Below are 12,086 nucleotides of genomic sequence, written 5' to 3'. Positions count from 1 at the left end.
TGCGTTTCAGGTGCAATGGGCTGCCCAAATTCATGGCTATTAAACTCAGGACATGGCAACTCATGTACACGGCCATAGTGTAAACAGGCCTCTAAATCCAAGATGGCAGATCTTTTAACATTTAGTATGTCCCATTTTGTAATAACTAAACTCATGAATATGACTGTCCAACCGGTCAGCCGCCATGCCCATCACTACATGAACAGTGCCTGACATTTGCCACAGCTCAGTGACATTTCTATAGTACTCCACTAGGCGGAACTGAATGGCACCGGAACTGAAGACTCGGGATTAGCGGACAGCTTTCTGCGTGTCGCACCAAAGCGGAAGTGTGTGTGTTGCCGCACGTGGGTAGAAGTTGGAGCGGCGCAGCGGATAACATGGGGAAGGATAAGGTGAGATGTGGGAAGAATTGTGTTAGGAGCGGCGTGGGAAGACAGATTTAGGGGGTGATTTATGTAGGAAAGGGTGGAGGTGACATTAGTTGGGGTTTCTGCTGTACTTAGTGAAAGGAATTAGATGGGGTAGCTGCTGTGTGTAATAGAAGAGATTGTCATCAGTTGGGGTCTCTGTGGAGAAGGGAGGGGGACATTAGTGGGGGTCTGTTCTATATGCAGTAGAGGGGTAATGGTAATGGGGTCTCTGCTATATGTAGAAGAGGGTAATAATAATTAGTTTCTGCTATATGTAATGAAAGGAGGGTAACATTATTCCAGAACTCTGCTGTGTGCAGTGAGGGGGGGGGGGGTCATTATTTGAGGTCTGTAATTTGTGTGGGGGAGGGGGTAGATGACATTAGTCGGGGTCTCTGTTGTATTGGAGTGGGGGAGATATTAGTTGGGGTTTCTAGTGGAAGGGAGAAGATGTCATCATTGGGGTCCCTTACCTCTGTGAACTCATGCATTATCTTCTCATACTGTATAGTAATTGTACATATAAAGGTGGCCACACACCTTACAACCTGGCTGTACAATCTCCATCAGACTTCTCAGCATATTAGAATCATTTGAGGTAGATTTTTATGGAGTGTTCACAATCGTATCCTCATCCAATCCTCATACAAAGGTTCTTCACATGCGATAATATAAATGACCAATGGCAGAAAAATCAGTCAGCAGAGCTGAGAATCTTCTGTGTTTATTTCCTTTGATAAATAATTGTTTCACACCTTTATATACAATGGCTCTAATTAGACTCATTTACATTATTTCTATATTAACTGACACGTGCAGCTGCATTTTTCTAGTGGATTCACTGCTATTATTTTGTTCACCTGCATAGGGGAGATTTTGTAGGAATTGTCAGTGGATCTATATCTCTACTGTATAATGTTTTCTGGAGTACAGAAGGTAATTTGTGTCATTGCTTTGTGTTTCTTCTCCAGACAAAGAATCAGAAGAAGTTGCGGGCAACAGCCAACCACAATGCAGAGGAAGATTATTCCACTGTCCCCCACTCCTTTGTCTTCCATCGCGGTCAGATTGGAAAGAACGTGCAGCAGCTGATCTTAGATGTCCGTCGGGCAATGGAGCCATTCACAGCCACCTCTCTCAAGGTAACAAACCCTATAGGTATACATGTGCAGTGTTCTCCCCAGATGGGAGACCCAACTTTTCAGTAACCATTTAAAAGCAGTCTGGTGGTTACTGAGAAGTGTCAGGTGGCACACCCGGCTAAAAGGCCAAAGGGAAGAACACTGCCATGTGTACGGTTTGTGCTTTGGGTTGCTGGCTTTTTTTGTTTCTTTTTGTGATCATTATATATTGAAGTTTTATCTGTCATTACAGAGTCAGATGTTCATGTACATAGGCCTGTATTATGAACATGTGAAGTGAATTGTCTGCACAATAAACCTGTGTGAGAAGCACTTTTTTAAGCCCTGTACAGGTGTCCAATCAACATCCGAGGGTTGTTGCTGAAAACAATCTTTCTTGATCATTTCCATTGATAGGTGATTTAATCACCACTCTACTCACAGCAGTGTTCTGTTCTATAGAGTGGGGAGGAAGAGCGAGCAGTACCCCCCTGTGCTGTCCTCCATAGGAGTGAACAGTTGTCATTCCCAAAAAGTCATTCATCATTCCACCATAGTGGATTGATCAACAACGCCGGGAGACCACTGTACACATGTCAGATTTTCGTGCAAGAGGAGTACAACGGTTTGTCTCGGGCAAAAATCATTTGGCATGTGTACTTGGTCTTACTGTGTCTACCTTTTTACAGCTGTCCAGATAAGAAACCCACCTTTTTTTTTTTTAATCTAATGGCCATTTTTATAATACCAAATTTATCAAATATCGTTTGGATTTCTTACGGTGACGATCATTCCTTCAATTGCTCTGCTGCTTTTATACTAAAGCAGTAATCAGAAACTCCATTTACTTGATTGGAGACATTAATCGCCCTTTTTAAAAATTGCCTGCCCGGTCCATTCCTGTTTTCCCACCAGAAACAGCCGGGTGGTTATTGAAAAGTGCCAAGTGGTGCACACGGCTGAAACAGGCTGGAGAGAACGCTACATTCACTTTCATTGGTGATGATCAATTTAAAAAAAAAATCAGAGCATTGTAAACACAATCAATCAAATTGTTTAACTCTTTCTGGAGTTCTGTAAAGTGAATATTACTCAATTGATGATCAGATTAGCTGATTGCCACTTTTATAACCCTTATGTGCAAAATTACCGGGGTTTTTTGGGAGATCGGCATTGCTAGCTAAAAAAATAGGCCTCATTAACATACATTTTGAGAAAGAGTAGAAAAAACACTATTGTTTGCACTTCTAAACAAGAAACATAATGTTCATATGTAAAGTCCAAATATATTCTCCCCCCCTATGCTCTTATATAATTACACATAGGAACAGGACATAGAAGAATGTTACACCCTGATAACATTTACATCATGCAAATCATTCACACTTGTATCTAAAAATCATTAAAGAAATGGTAATGGTTAGACTTGTAACGTGTCTTTATGAAAATCCTGAACATTATGAATTGTGTTCTAGGTTCGAAAGAATAATAGCCTGAAAGATTTTGTCGCTGTGGCCGGCCCCCTAGGAGTCACACATTTCCTGATCTTCAGCAAGACAGAAACCTATGTCAACTTTGTAAGTATTGTATTATAAGTATGTTTTCAGCTGTTTGTTTTGGGTCCTGTTTCATAGGTTCTATATATGATATGACAGTGAACTGTAAAGCGCATATTGATGGAAAGCGCTTCTGGACAGGGTCCTCTCCTCCTGTGTCACTGTCTGTATCTGTCAGTCATTAGCATCCCCTAATGTACAGAACTGTGTAATATGTTGGCGCTATATAAATCCTGTTTAATAATCATAATAATAATATGTCAGTGCTTTATAAATGCATGTTGATAATAACATTTTCCTTTGTTATATCTAAAATTTATGTGAAACACAACATGTTATCCCTGTGTATGAGTTCTAGTTATGGTTGTAGATTGTTCTAATTACTATTATCTTTTTTTTTTTTCTTTTTTTCTTTAAGAAATTTGTCCGTTTGCCTAGAGGACCCACACTGCATTTCAAAGTGAACCAGGTGAGTGCCAAAGCTACATTCTACCTCATCCTATATGAATGAGAGGGATAAAATGGTGGGGAGGGGAATGGAAGTTTAGGTTCTCCACATTGACTCTAATGGGATCTCATAACTGGGCTTGGTGTAATATTTAAGTTTCTAAATCTCAGTCATGTAAAAAATGGTTCAAAGGAAGCTGCAGGCTCAAAACAAACAGGCTCAACAACAATATAGACAAAATCTTCATCTCTTCTTCTGGTGTTTGGGGAAAAAGAACAAAAAAACTTCCTGCTAGGGACTAAGCTGCTGTAGCCCATAGATCTGTAATTTATGATCAATGGTTACACTTTCTAAATGTTTAAAGTTTATCTGGAAGCTGTTGTTGATGTTTCTTAGCTTTGCATGTTTAAATATCTGATGTCCTAGAGATCCATGATTGTTTGTTTATTTTGTGCAGAGTTCATTTTTTGGTAGGAATAGTCAGCATCTGTGCTAAATGGCTATTAAAATAAAGGTTTACTATAAATTAATAATAATAATAAATTGCTTTGTTGTTTTTGTTCTGCTTTACAAACAAAAAGCTTAAACCAAACAAGTGAGGAGCATTGTGCGCAGCATGATCACATTGATAGGATTATCTAAATCCAAGAATAAATATGTATTATATTGCAGCTTGCCAGTCTTTGGAAGTAATTGTCTTTTTGCAGTCTAAATATTTTTCAATGTAATGGAAAATACTTTTAAAACCTGCTGAAAATGTAGAATTCATCATCTATTTTGTTTGATTGGCAGGATCTGACCCACACTGTATGACCTAGGAGGAAGAATTTACACTCCCCTGTCTCATTCAGTTGTGTGTATTGTGATTAGATCTAAATGGGGCAATTCGTAAAGCAGTACATAGCTGAGCAGAGGTGGTACAGAGTGGCACCATCAATTTACCTCTCCCAGCAGAAATCAGATCTCTCTGTAATATATATTTCTCTCGTTTGGCAGTACTCGTTGGTGAAGGATGTCATCTCCTCTCTAAAGCGACATCGGATGCACGAGGAGCAGTTTTCTCACCCACCTCTGCTGGTGCTCAACAATTTTGGCACACAGGGAATGCACGTGAAGGTGATGGCCACCATGTTCCAGAACATGTTCCCTTCCATTAATGTTCATAAGGTAAGAGCATCTCTGGAAGAATATGAATTCCAAGCAGTAAATATAATGACGCTTAGACTACCTACACACGTTAGATGATTCTTGTCCAATTATCACTCCAGGGCTAGTATTGGACGAGATAAGATCTGGTGTGTTTACAGCACTCATCAACGTCATTCATGGATATGTCCTGGCAGATCCACGAACAATTGTAATACAAGTGAAGGGGAAAGAGCGCAGCAAGGTACTGCTCTGTTGTTCTCCCCCCTCTATAGAGCAGCTGTATGTACAGCACTCATTTATGTGCAGTCTTGTCGTTGGATCGGATTGTTTCCAATGACAAAAATCTAACGTGTACACAGCCTTAGACCTAAAAAAGAAAGCCAGGAAAAATGCTAAACACACAGATGAAATATTTAAAAATATTTTATAATTCATTACCATTAATTAGTGCAGAAACACTCCTAAATTATTTGGTTATGAGAAATATGGATACCACCAATACTTATTATCTACCTGGCACTGGCTTTTAAGCATTTCAGGTTACTGACTTCTGAACTAGTTTTAGGAGCCATCATCAATGGCTGCCTTCATGTCTCTCTCATTTGAAACATTTACTTTGTCCAAATTTTGGTTTTGGCCAGAACAGTAGGCAGAAACTCTTTCGGATGTCAATGATGACAGTATAGTCTTCTGAGGGTTTCCCATGAACCTTTGCTTAGTAAACGCTCTGAGACATCCATTCTTTCCTGGCTTGGTTGATCTACATTGAATAGTTAGTTGCTGTGAACATCCAGTGCTTATTAAATTAAATCTTTCATTCTCACTAAAGTATAAAAAGCATAAATGAATGCAGTCACATATTTTTAGTTTAATACTGCCTATTATAGAGGATATGAAAACATTGACCTACCCAAGTTCAAACAATACAAAAAAAGGAGTTCTTAAGCAGTCATGTCATGTATGTTGATGTTAGCCTTTGGTAATCACCTGTTACAGTAGAGAAAAGTCAGGTCACCTGGCTAACTGGCTGTGTTGTTCATCACAAACTAGATGGACAGAAATACTATATATCTGCAGTATTCTCCCCAGAATTTTTTTAAGCTTGGTGGGAAGAAACTGAAAGCAGGTGGCAACCCCTTGGTACACCTGCTGGTTGTTGACTCCCAAAAGTGGCCCTCATTCTCAGGTAGTCATGACTATATATATGTGTGTAAATAAATATATATATATATATATATATATATATATATATATATGGGCACCTTTCATTTCCTAATTGATGTTTATTCACATGTTATTTTTTTTTTCCCCCACTTAGGTCAACCTGAATACAATTCGTAGATGCATTCTTATTAACTATAACGAGGACACCCAGACGCTGGACTTCAGACATTAGTAAGTGCTTGCAGATCTTTTCTTTGCAATTTAGACAATAGTTAATAGTCCGGTCGGGGGTTTGCTCTTAAGATTAATAATCTACAAGACATGCTCAGGCACCTAACACTTTTACGTGGTGGAAGAAAGAGTCCTGAGCAAGTCTTGAAATCCAAATTCTATATTAGTATTCTTCCCAGGAATTTTTAAGCTGGGTAGCAGCCTCTGTATCGTTAACCAGCTTTTAGTAACCATCAAAAGCAACCAGATGTTTACTGAAAAGAAGCTGGGGAGAACACTGTATATGATCAAACCTCTGACCAGTCTCGTGGAGGAAAGAGAGGCATGTTGCTCATACACAGAAGTAATGGTAGTTGCTTTTCACTCCCAATGGCTAAACAAAGTCTAAGTGCAGACTTTGCATTGGGAAAACGGGTTCATATAAAACTAAATTATTACATATGTGAAAACTGCATTTTTTTTCCAGTGAAATACTCAAAGCGAACCATAACCATCATTAAAAAACATAAAATAATTTTGCTGTCCTCTTCTTGAACAAAGCCAAGGTGGCGACTCCTATACATGGCTTTCTATGTAGTTTTTTTACTAATGTGAGGAGAGCTCATCTAGTGACCTAATGTACTTCTAAGCCTTTTTTAATTGTAGTGATCAAAACAGATTTGCTTTACTTGTTTTGTTAGAGGTGCAGTGTCTAGTGTCAAGCTATAGGGGGTGCAGTTGTGTAAGCCTAGATTGGCTCTGTTTTCTATAGGAGTTTTGTATGAAGATCTGATATCTTCCCATTTGCACTCCTTTATTATTAATATTATTATTATTACCGGTAATAAAAATATTATTATTAAACAGTACTTATATGACGCCAACATAATATGCAGCGCTGTACATTAAATATGGATTGCAAATGACAGACAAATATAAACAGTGATGCAGGAGGAGAGGACCCTGTCCAACATTATTAGAACTCAGTGGCTGTCTGCTGACTTATGTTTATTTTTATAATGTACAGAAGTTACTGTAGAGAATGATGGTCCACTATTATTAATAATATTAGTAAACATTATTTTTATAGCGCCAACATATTACGCAGCACTGTACATTTAATAGGGATCAGCAAACTGACAAAGTTATATCCATTTGTTTAAATGAGTGGATTTGTGTTGACATGCGCTGTGCCCTGCAGTAAGCACCAAACTGCACGGAGGCAATGAATTGGATGGACTGCTGTGGAACGCAGGGCATTTCTTTGTCTCCATTGAAAAGATCTTCTTCCACTTCTTGTGTGGTCACTAGGACAGGCAGTGAGGGGAATCTCTTCAAGTGGAATGAATAATATAAATCCCTGTGTGTTTTCTATTATTGTGGAAGGAGTTAGAACTATACCTTATTGCATTTTGTACACCTAAAACTGAGATAAGCTTTCTTTTGTTTCTGCAGCAGTGTAAAGGTGGTTCCAGTAGGAATGAGCAAAGGTGTAAAGAAGCTTCTTCAGGAGAAGTTCCCCAATATGAGCCGCTGGGAAGACATCAGTGAGCTGCTGGTCAAGTGAGTATATGACGAGGCAAAGTATCTCCGTGTTCTGGGATTGATTCCAATGCTTGTAGAGCATGCATTCTTCAACTTTTTTTCCAGATAAAATTACCATTATCAAATAGTATTAAAGTCATTAGCAGATCCCAGGCAACCCCTACTACAACTAATGGGAAAAAAATGCCCCCTACACTGGTAATGGTGGTACGAATGCCTCCCATACAAACAGCTTAGCAGTTTATTGGTGTCCTTCAGCTGTGGCAGGAGCAACAACAGATGAGAGGTCAATCAGCCACAGCTTAAAGAACCCCTCAGAACCCTAAATGAGAAGAGCAGAGAGCCACTGGTTGTGTTTAGGGTAGTGATGGAATGTCTTTAAACTCCCTAACAACTTTGATAAATTTGTAACCATAAATAACAAATTTTATTTGTTAGTAAAATTAAAGGGGAAGTAAAGTTAGATGGTTAAAGTTGTTTCTACATTGAGGTAGGTGAGAATTTCATTGTCGGACAATAGCAGACCCCTATAGTAAAAAATATAAAAGCAGTTGTCTCCCCAGTAATTGTTTGAAACTGGGTGGGAAGAAGATGTAGTTGGTGGCTGCCTCTGTATTGTGACCGAATTCTTTAGTAACACCCCCCCCCCCAGTACTGAAAAGTGTCAGGTGGTGCATCCGGCTAAAAGGGTCTGGGGAGATCACTGTTATGGCGAGATATGGGCAAGTTCAAATAATACAATATAACAAAAATATATCAAAAAGTGATGAAGTGTAATTACCCATGGGAACATGCTTTTATTATCTTAGTGACGTAGGGTTACTATAAACTGTTTGTTCACTGCTAAACAGAAAGCTGCAAAGTACCTCCAACTAACAGACATTTAAAAACTTTTACCCTTCAGAGGAGCCAACCTCTCAGAGAGCGAAGCGGAGCAGGATGGAGACCACAACATCACAGAGTTGCCCCAGGCCTACGCTGGCAGAGGCAACATGAAGTCCCAGCAGAGTGCTGTGCGTCTGACGGAGGTCAGTCTTATTAAAGTTAATTGTCTTTTTTTCTTCTAGTAAAGTACCTGTTTGTGATAACTGTCCTCTTTCCACAGATTGGACCACGCATGACGCTACAGTTGGTTAAGATAGAAGAAGGCTTAAGTGACGGCAAAGTCCTGTATCACAACTTTAGTAAGTTAGAGGTGTCACCCTAGTACTGAAATTAATTTGGGTTTTTAGAAAAGGATTGAATATGTAGAAATGGCAACAGCCTATCTAAAATTATCTTATGTCAGTCAATTGTTTAGTTTAGTATTGCCATGTACAGTCAATGTTTAAACCAGACACTTATGTCTTTCTCTAATGCTGCCGAGGAGATTTCCTATCACTTCCTGTGACACCTGAAAAAGTGCATATGTCACTCACAGTGCACATATTACTGGGACAGGAGGACAAGAGCTCAATATTAATGAAAAGTGTATAGCGTCAACATATTATGCAGTGCTGTACATTAAATAGGGGTTGCAAATGACACAGTGACACAGGAGGAAGAGAGGACCCTGCCCTGAAGAGCTTACCTTCTAGGAGGTGGAAGAAGTCTCACACAATAGGAGGGGAGATATGGAGTGATTGCAAATAGTGAGGGTTTTAAGAGACCGGAGAAGACGGTTAGGCAAGTTTGGGAAAAAATGGCTTTTGAGTGCTCTTTTAAATGAGCAGAACGTAGGAGCATGCTGAATAGTGTGAGGAAGACGTATGTAACATTTTTCGAATAATCTCAAACTTGTATATTCTGAAGACACCATATACCTCCTTAGCCTATTAGATACGGGTCATCCCCTAACGTAAACTTCCTCTTTGACTATAGGAATTCAAATGCCAATAACTACCAATTGTAACCCCATGAATCCATCAGGCTCCCGCACAGCATCTCATAGCAGGGCCGCTTTCCAATCTGATGATTCCAATCTGAATGTTGTAGAATTGTCTTGCCTTTTCCTCACAAATGCCATTCTTCATTGTTGGCTTCTTTCATATATATGACAGATATTTTGTGGCTTTCTTTTCAGTTAAAAAAACAGAGGAGGAGATTAAGGCAATGTTGGAGCGCAAAGAAAAGAAGCTGAAGCTAAAGAATGAGCGGAAGCAGAAACAGGAGCAGAATGTGCTGAAGAAAAATCAGCAGAAGGAAGAGAATAAGTATGTCATCCATAGATAGGGAGGCCACTGGTTTGTTGTAAAACACATAAGCACAACACTGTCACTAATGCTGCAGATGATTCTTCCTAATGTTAAATATTAGAATCTAGTAAATGGCAAGGTACACCTGAACTGAGCAAAACCCCAGAATATTCACAATTGGCAGAAATGTTATTTTGCTTTGTTAAACTTCCACAGAAAACTAAGTAATTAGACAGTGGAAGGTTTTATATTGTCTGGGCTCTACTTCATAGCACAAATTTTTGTATCAAGCTGTACTCCATAGCATTGCTTTGTTAAAAGATAAATCCTGCCTATGGTTACTTTGTCATGTAGAGCAGCTATACAATTTGCTAAGAACATTTGTGAGTTCAGCCAGCCATCAGCTCTGGTGTCACAGTATGGTCTGCCTACAATAAACAGGAATCTACTTGGTTTCTTATAATGTACTCTGCACTGTCTTACTGAATGCAGACAGTATTGTATGTACATGGAGGTGGCTGACCACGCAGTGTGATATGGCTACTGACAAGTTATTTCGCACAGGAAGCGCAGTTTGGCTGGTATGAAGCGGAAGACAGGTGATGGCGAAGAGGACAGCGAGGTGGAGGATCCTGGAATGTCAGGTGAACAAGATCCAGCTGACATATCAGAAGACGACGATGCCGAATATTACAGACAGCAAGTTGGGGAAGAGCCAGATCAAGGTACCGTATTCCTTAGGGCTGTATTGCATTCTTCTCTCTTGCTGAAGGCTTTCTGTGGTTTTATTATACACCAGACTTTAGTATAAGTCCCTTTCTGTAATGATATTTTGCTCTTAAAGGTAATTTGTCAGTCTTTAAGACTATTGGTTGTAAATCATTTACATGATCTGAATGTTTCATTTGAGATCTCTTTGATCCCCGGAGAATTGAGCAGTTTAAGGATAAAAACCATAATGGTTTATTCATTGTCCAGTCTGCTGACAGGGATTTATTTCTCCTTGCTTGAGTTATGGTCCCTTGTCTGTGGGACCCTAGATGACTGATCTGAGGTTTGTTATATGCCACATTCCATTTCTGACTGCTCAGCTCTCTGCAATATGATTCCACTAATTCATTCAGAGAAAAAAAACAGATTCTATCCTATGCAATAAGGAATATATATCCCAAAAACAGTTATTTAGCTTATTGCATGATGTTACAAGTCCTTCTTTTCCAGCAATGCTTTATCCTTTCTCTTCAGTTTAATATTGCAGAACTACTCTGAGCCCAGGAAGTGGGTTCAGTTATGCTGGGTGTCCTACAGCCTAGAAAGGGCTGCCATTGTCTACTGCAAGCAATGCTGCAGAATACCTGAACAACATCTGTTCAGTTTTTTTTCTCCAAAGGGAGGAGATGAGAATGAAATGTAACTAAAAGATTAGGCTGATTGTAGAACTGCAGTTTTTTTTTTGTACTGTTTGTAACACAGTTCAGTCTCAAGTCCAAAAATGTCAATATGAAAAATGGGAAAAATGCATGGTATGAACTTTGTTAGGCTGAATAGACAAAAAATGTAACACTGAAAGAACTATTTATGAACAATAAAAATAAATTATTGAATGATAAAATTATAACTTTACTGAATAGGAAATAATAGTTTGTAAACACTATAAGGATTGAGAAGTGACTGCTTTTATCTATCCATCTTTCAGACTTGTTTCTCCATGGAAAAAGGAAGCCTTTTGCCGGTGGGAAGTTTGGACCTCCCAGAAAGAAGTTTAAAGGACCCCCCAATAAAAAGCAGGACTCTGGTCCTCAGGGTGGACATCACAAAGGCAAATTCTCCTTACAAGACAAGAAAAAATTCCAGAAAGGACAGTCACCCCGACCTGGAAATAAGGAACATAGGTTTCATAAAAACAAGGAAGGGAAAGCAGCACACCACAAAAACCCCTCTGCTCAGAGCAAGAAGGGCTTCAAGAAGCAAGGGGGGTTTGGCCCTAAGGGCACAAAGATGGGGAAGCACGGAAAAACGAACATCAAGCATAAAATGGGAGGGCCAAAAGGAAAGGCGTTTAAACAGAAGAAAAAGTCACATTAATTGGACAATTGTTCAGACATCTTCTGTAAATATGTGTAATTATCACCTAGATATCCAACTATGGTATGTTTGCCAACTAAATAAAATATATTTCCTTTTCATAAATCGTATTTGAAATATCTCTACAACAAGAGGGAGAAACATAGTCTAACAAAGATGGACATGAAATTTGTGGCTTCTGGAGGTTTATTGTTGTATTCTATATACCTAGGTTTTACCTT

At 39.1% G+C, this 12,086-nt stretch overlaps 1 protein-coding gene across 1 annotated transcript; it reads left to right on the top strand.

Moving 5' to 3' along the window:
* The first annotated feature begins 306 nt into the window (after positions 1–306).
* On the top strand, positions 307–11,970 carry PPAN (peter pan homolog). The gene is made up of 12 exons (XM_072399629.1): positions 307–395; positions 1,385–1,555; positions 3,010–3,111; positions 3,509–3,559; positions 4,535–4,705; positions 6,006–6,082; positions 7,517–7,624; positions 8,511–8,634; positions 8,712–8,790; positions 9,669–9,798; positions 10,345–10,505; positions 11,477–11,970. Exons 1-12 carry the CDS (start codon positions 381–383, stop codon positions 11,863–11,865), a joined length of 1,578 nt encoding a protein of 525 aa, XP_072255730.1. The 5' UTR covers positions 307–380; the 3' UTR covers positions 11,866–11,970.
* Positions 11,971–12,086: the final 116 nt, after the last annotated feature.

Source organism: Pyxicephalus adspersus, chromosome 2 (assembly GCF_032062135.1).
Source record: "Pyxicephalus adspersus chromosome 2, UCB_Pads_2.0, whole genome shotgun sequence".
Lineage (NCBI taxonomy): Eukaryota > Metazoa > Chordata > Amphibia > Anura > Pyxicephalidae > Pyxicephalus > Pyxicephalus adspersus.
This window is presented reverse-complemented; position numbering and strand designations above follow the sequence as displayed.

Coding starts and splice junctions, on each gene's coding strand:
- PPAN (XM_072399629.1), top strand. Junction 3,560..4,534: donor TGCATTTCAAAGTGAACCAG/GTGAGTGCCAAA, acceptor CTCGTTTGGCAG/TACTCGTTGGTGAAGGATGT. Junction 4,706..6,005: donor CTTCCATTAATGTTCATAAG/GTAAGAGCATCT, acceptor TCCCCCACTTAG/GTCAACCTGAATACAATTCG.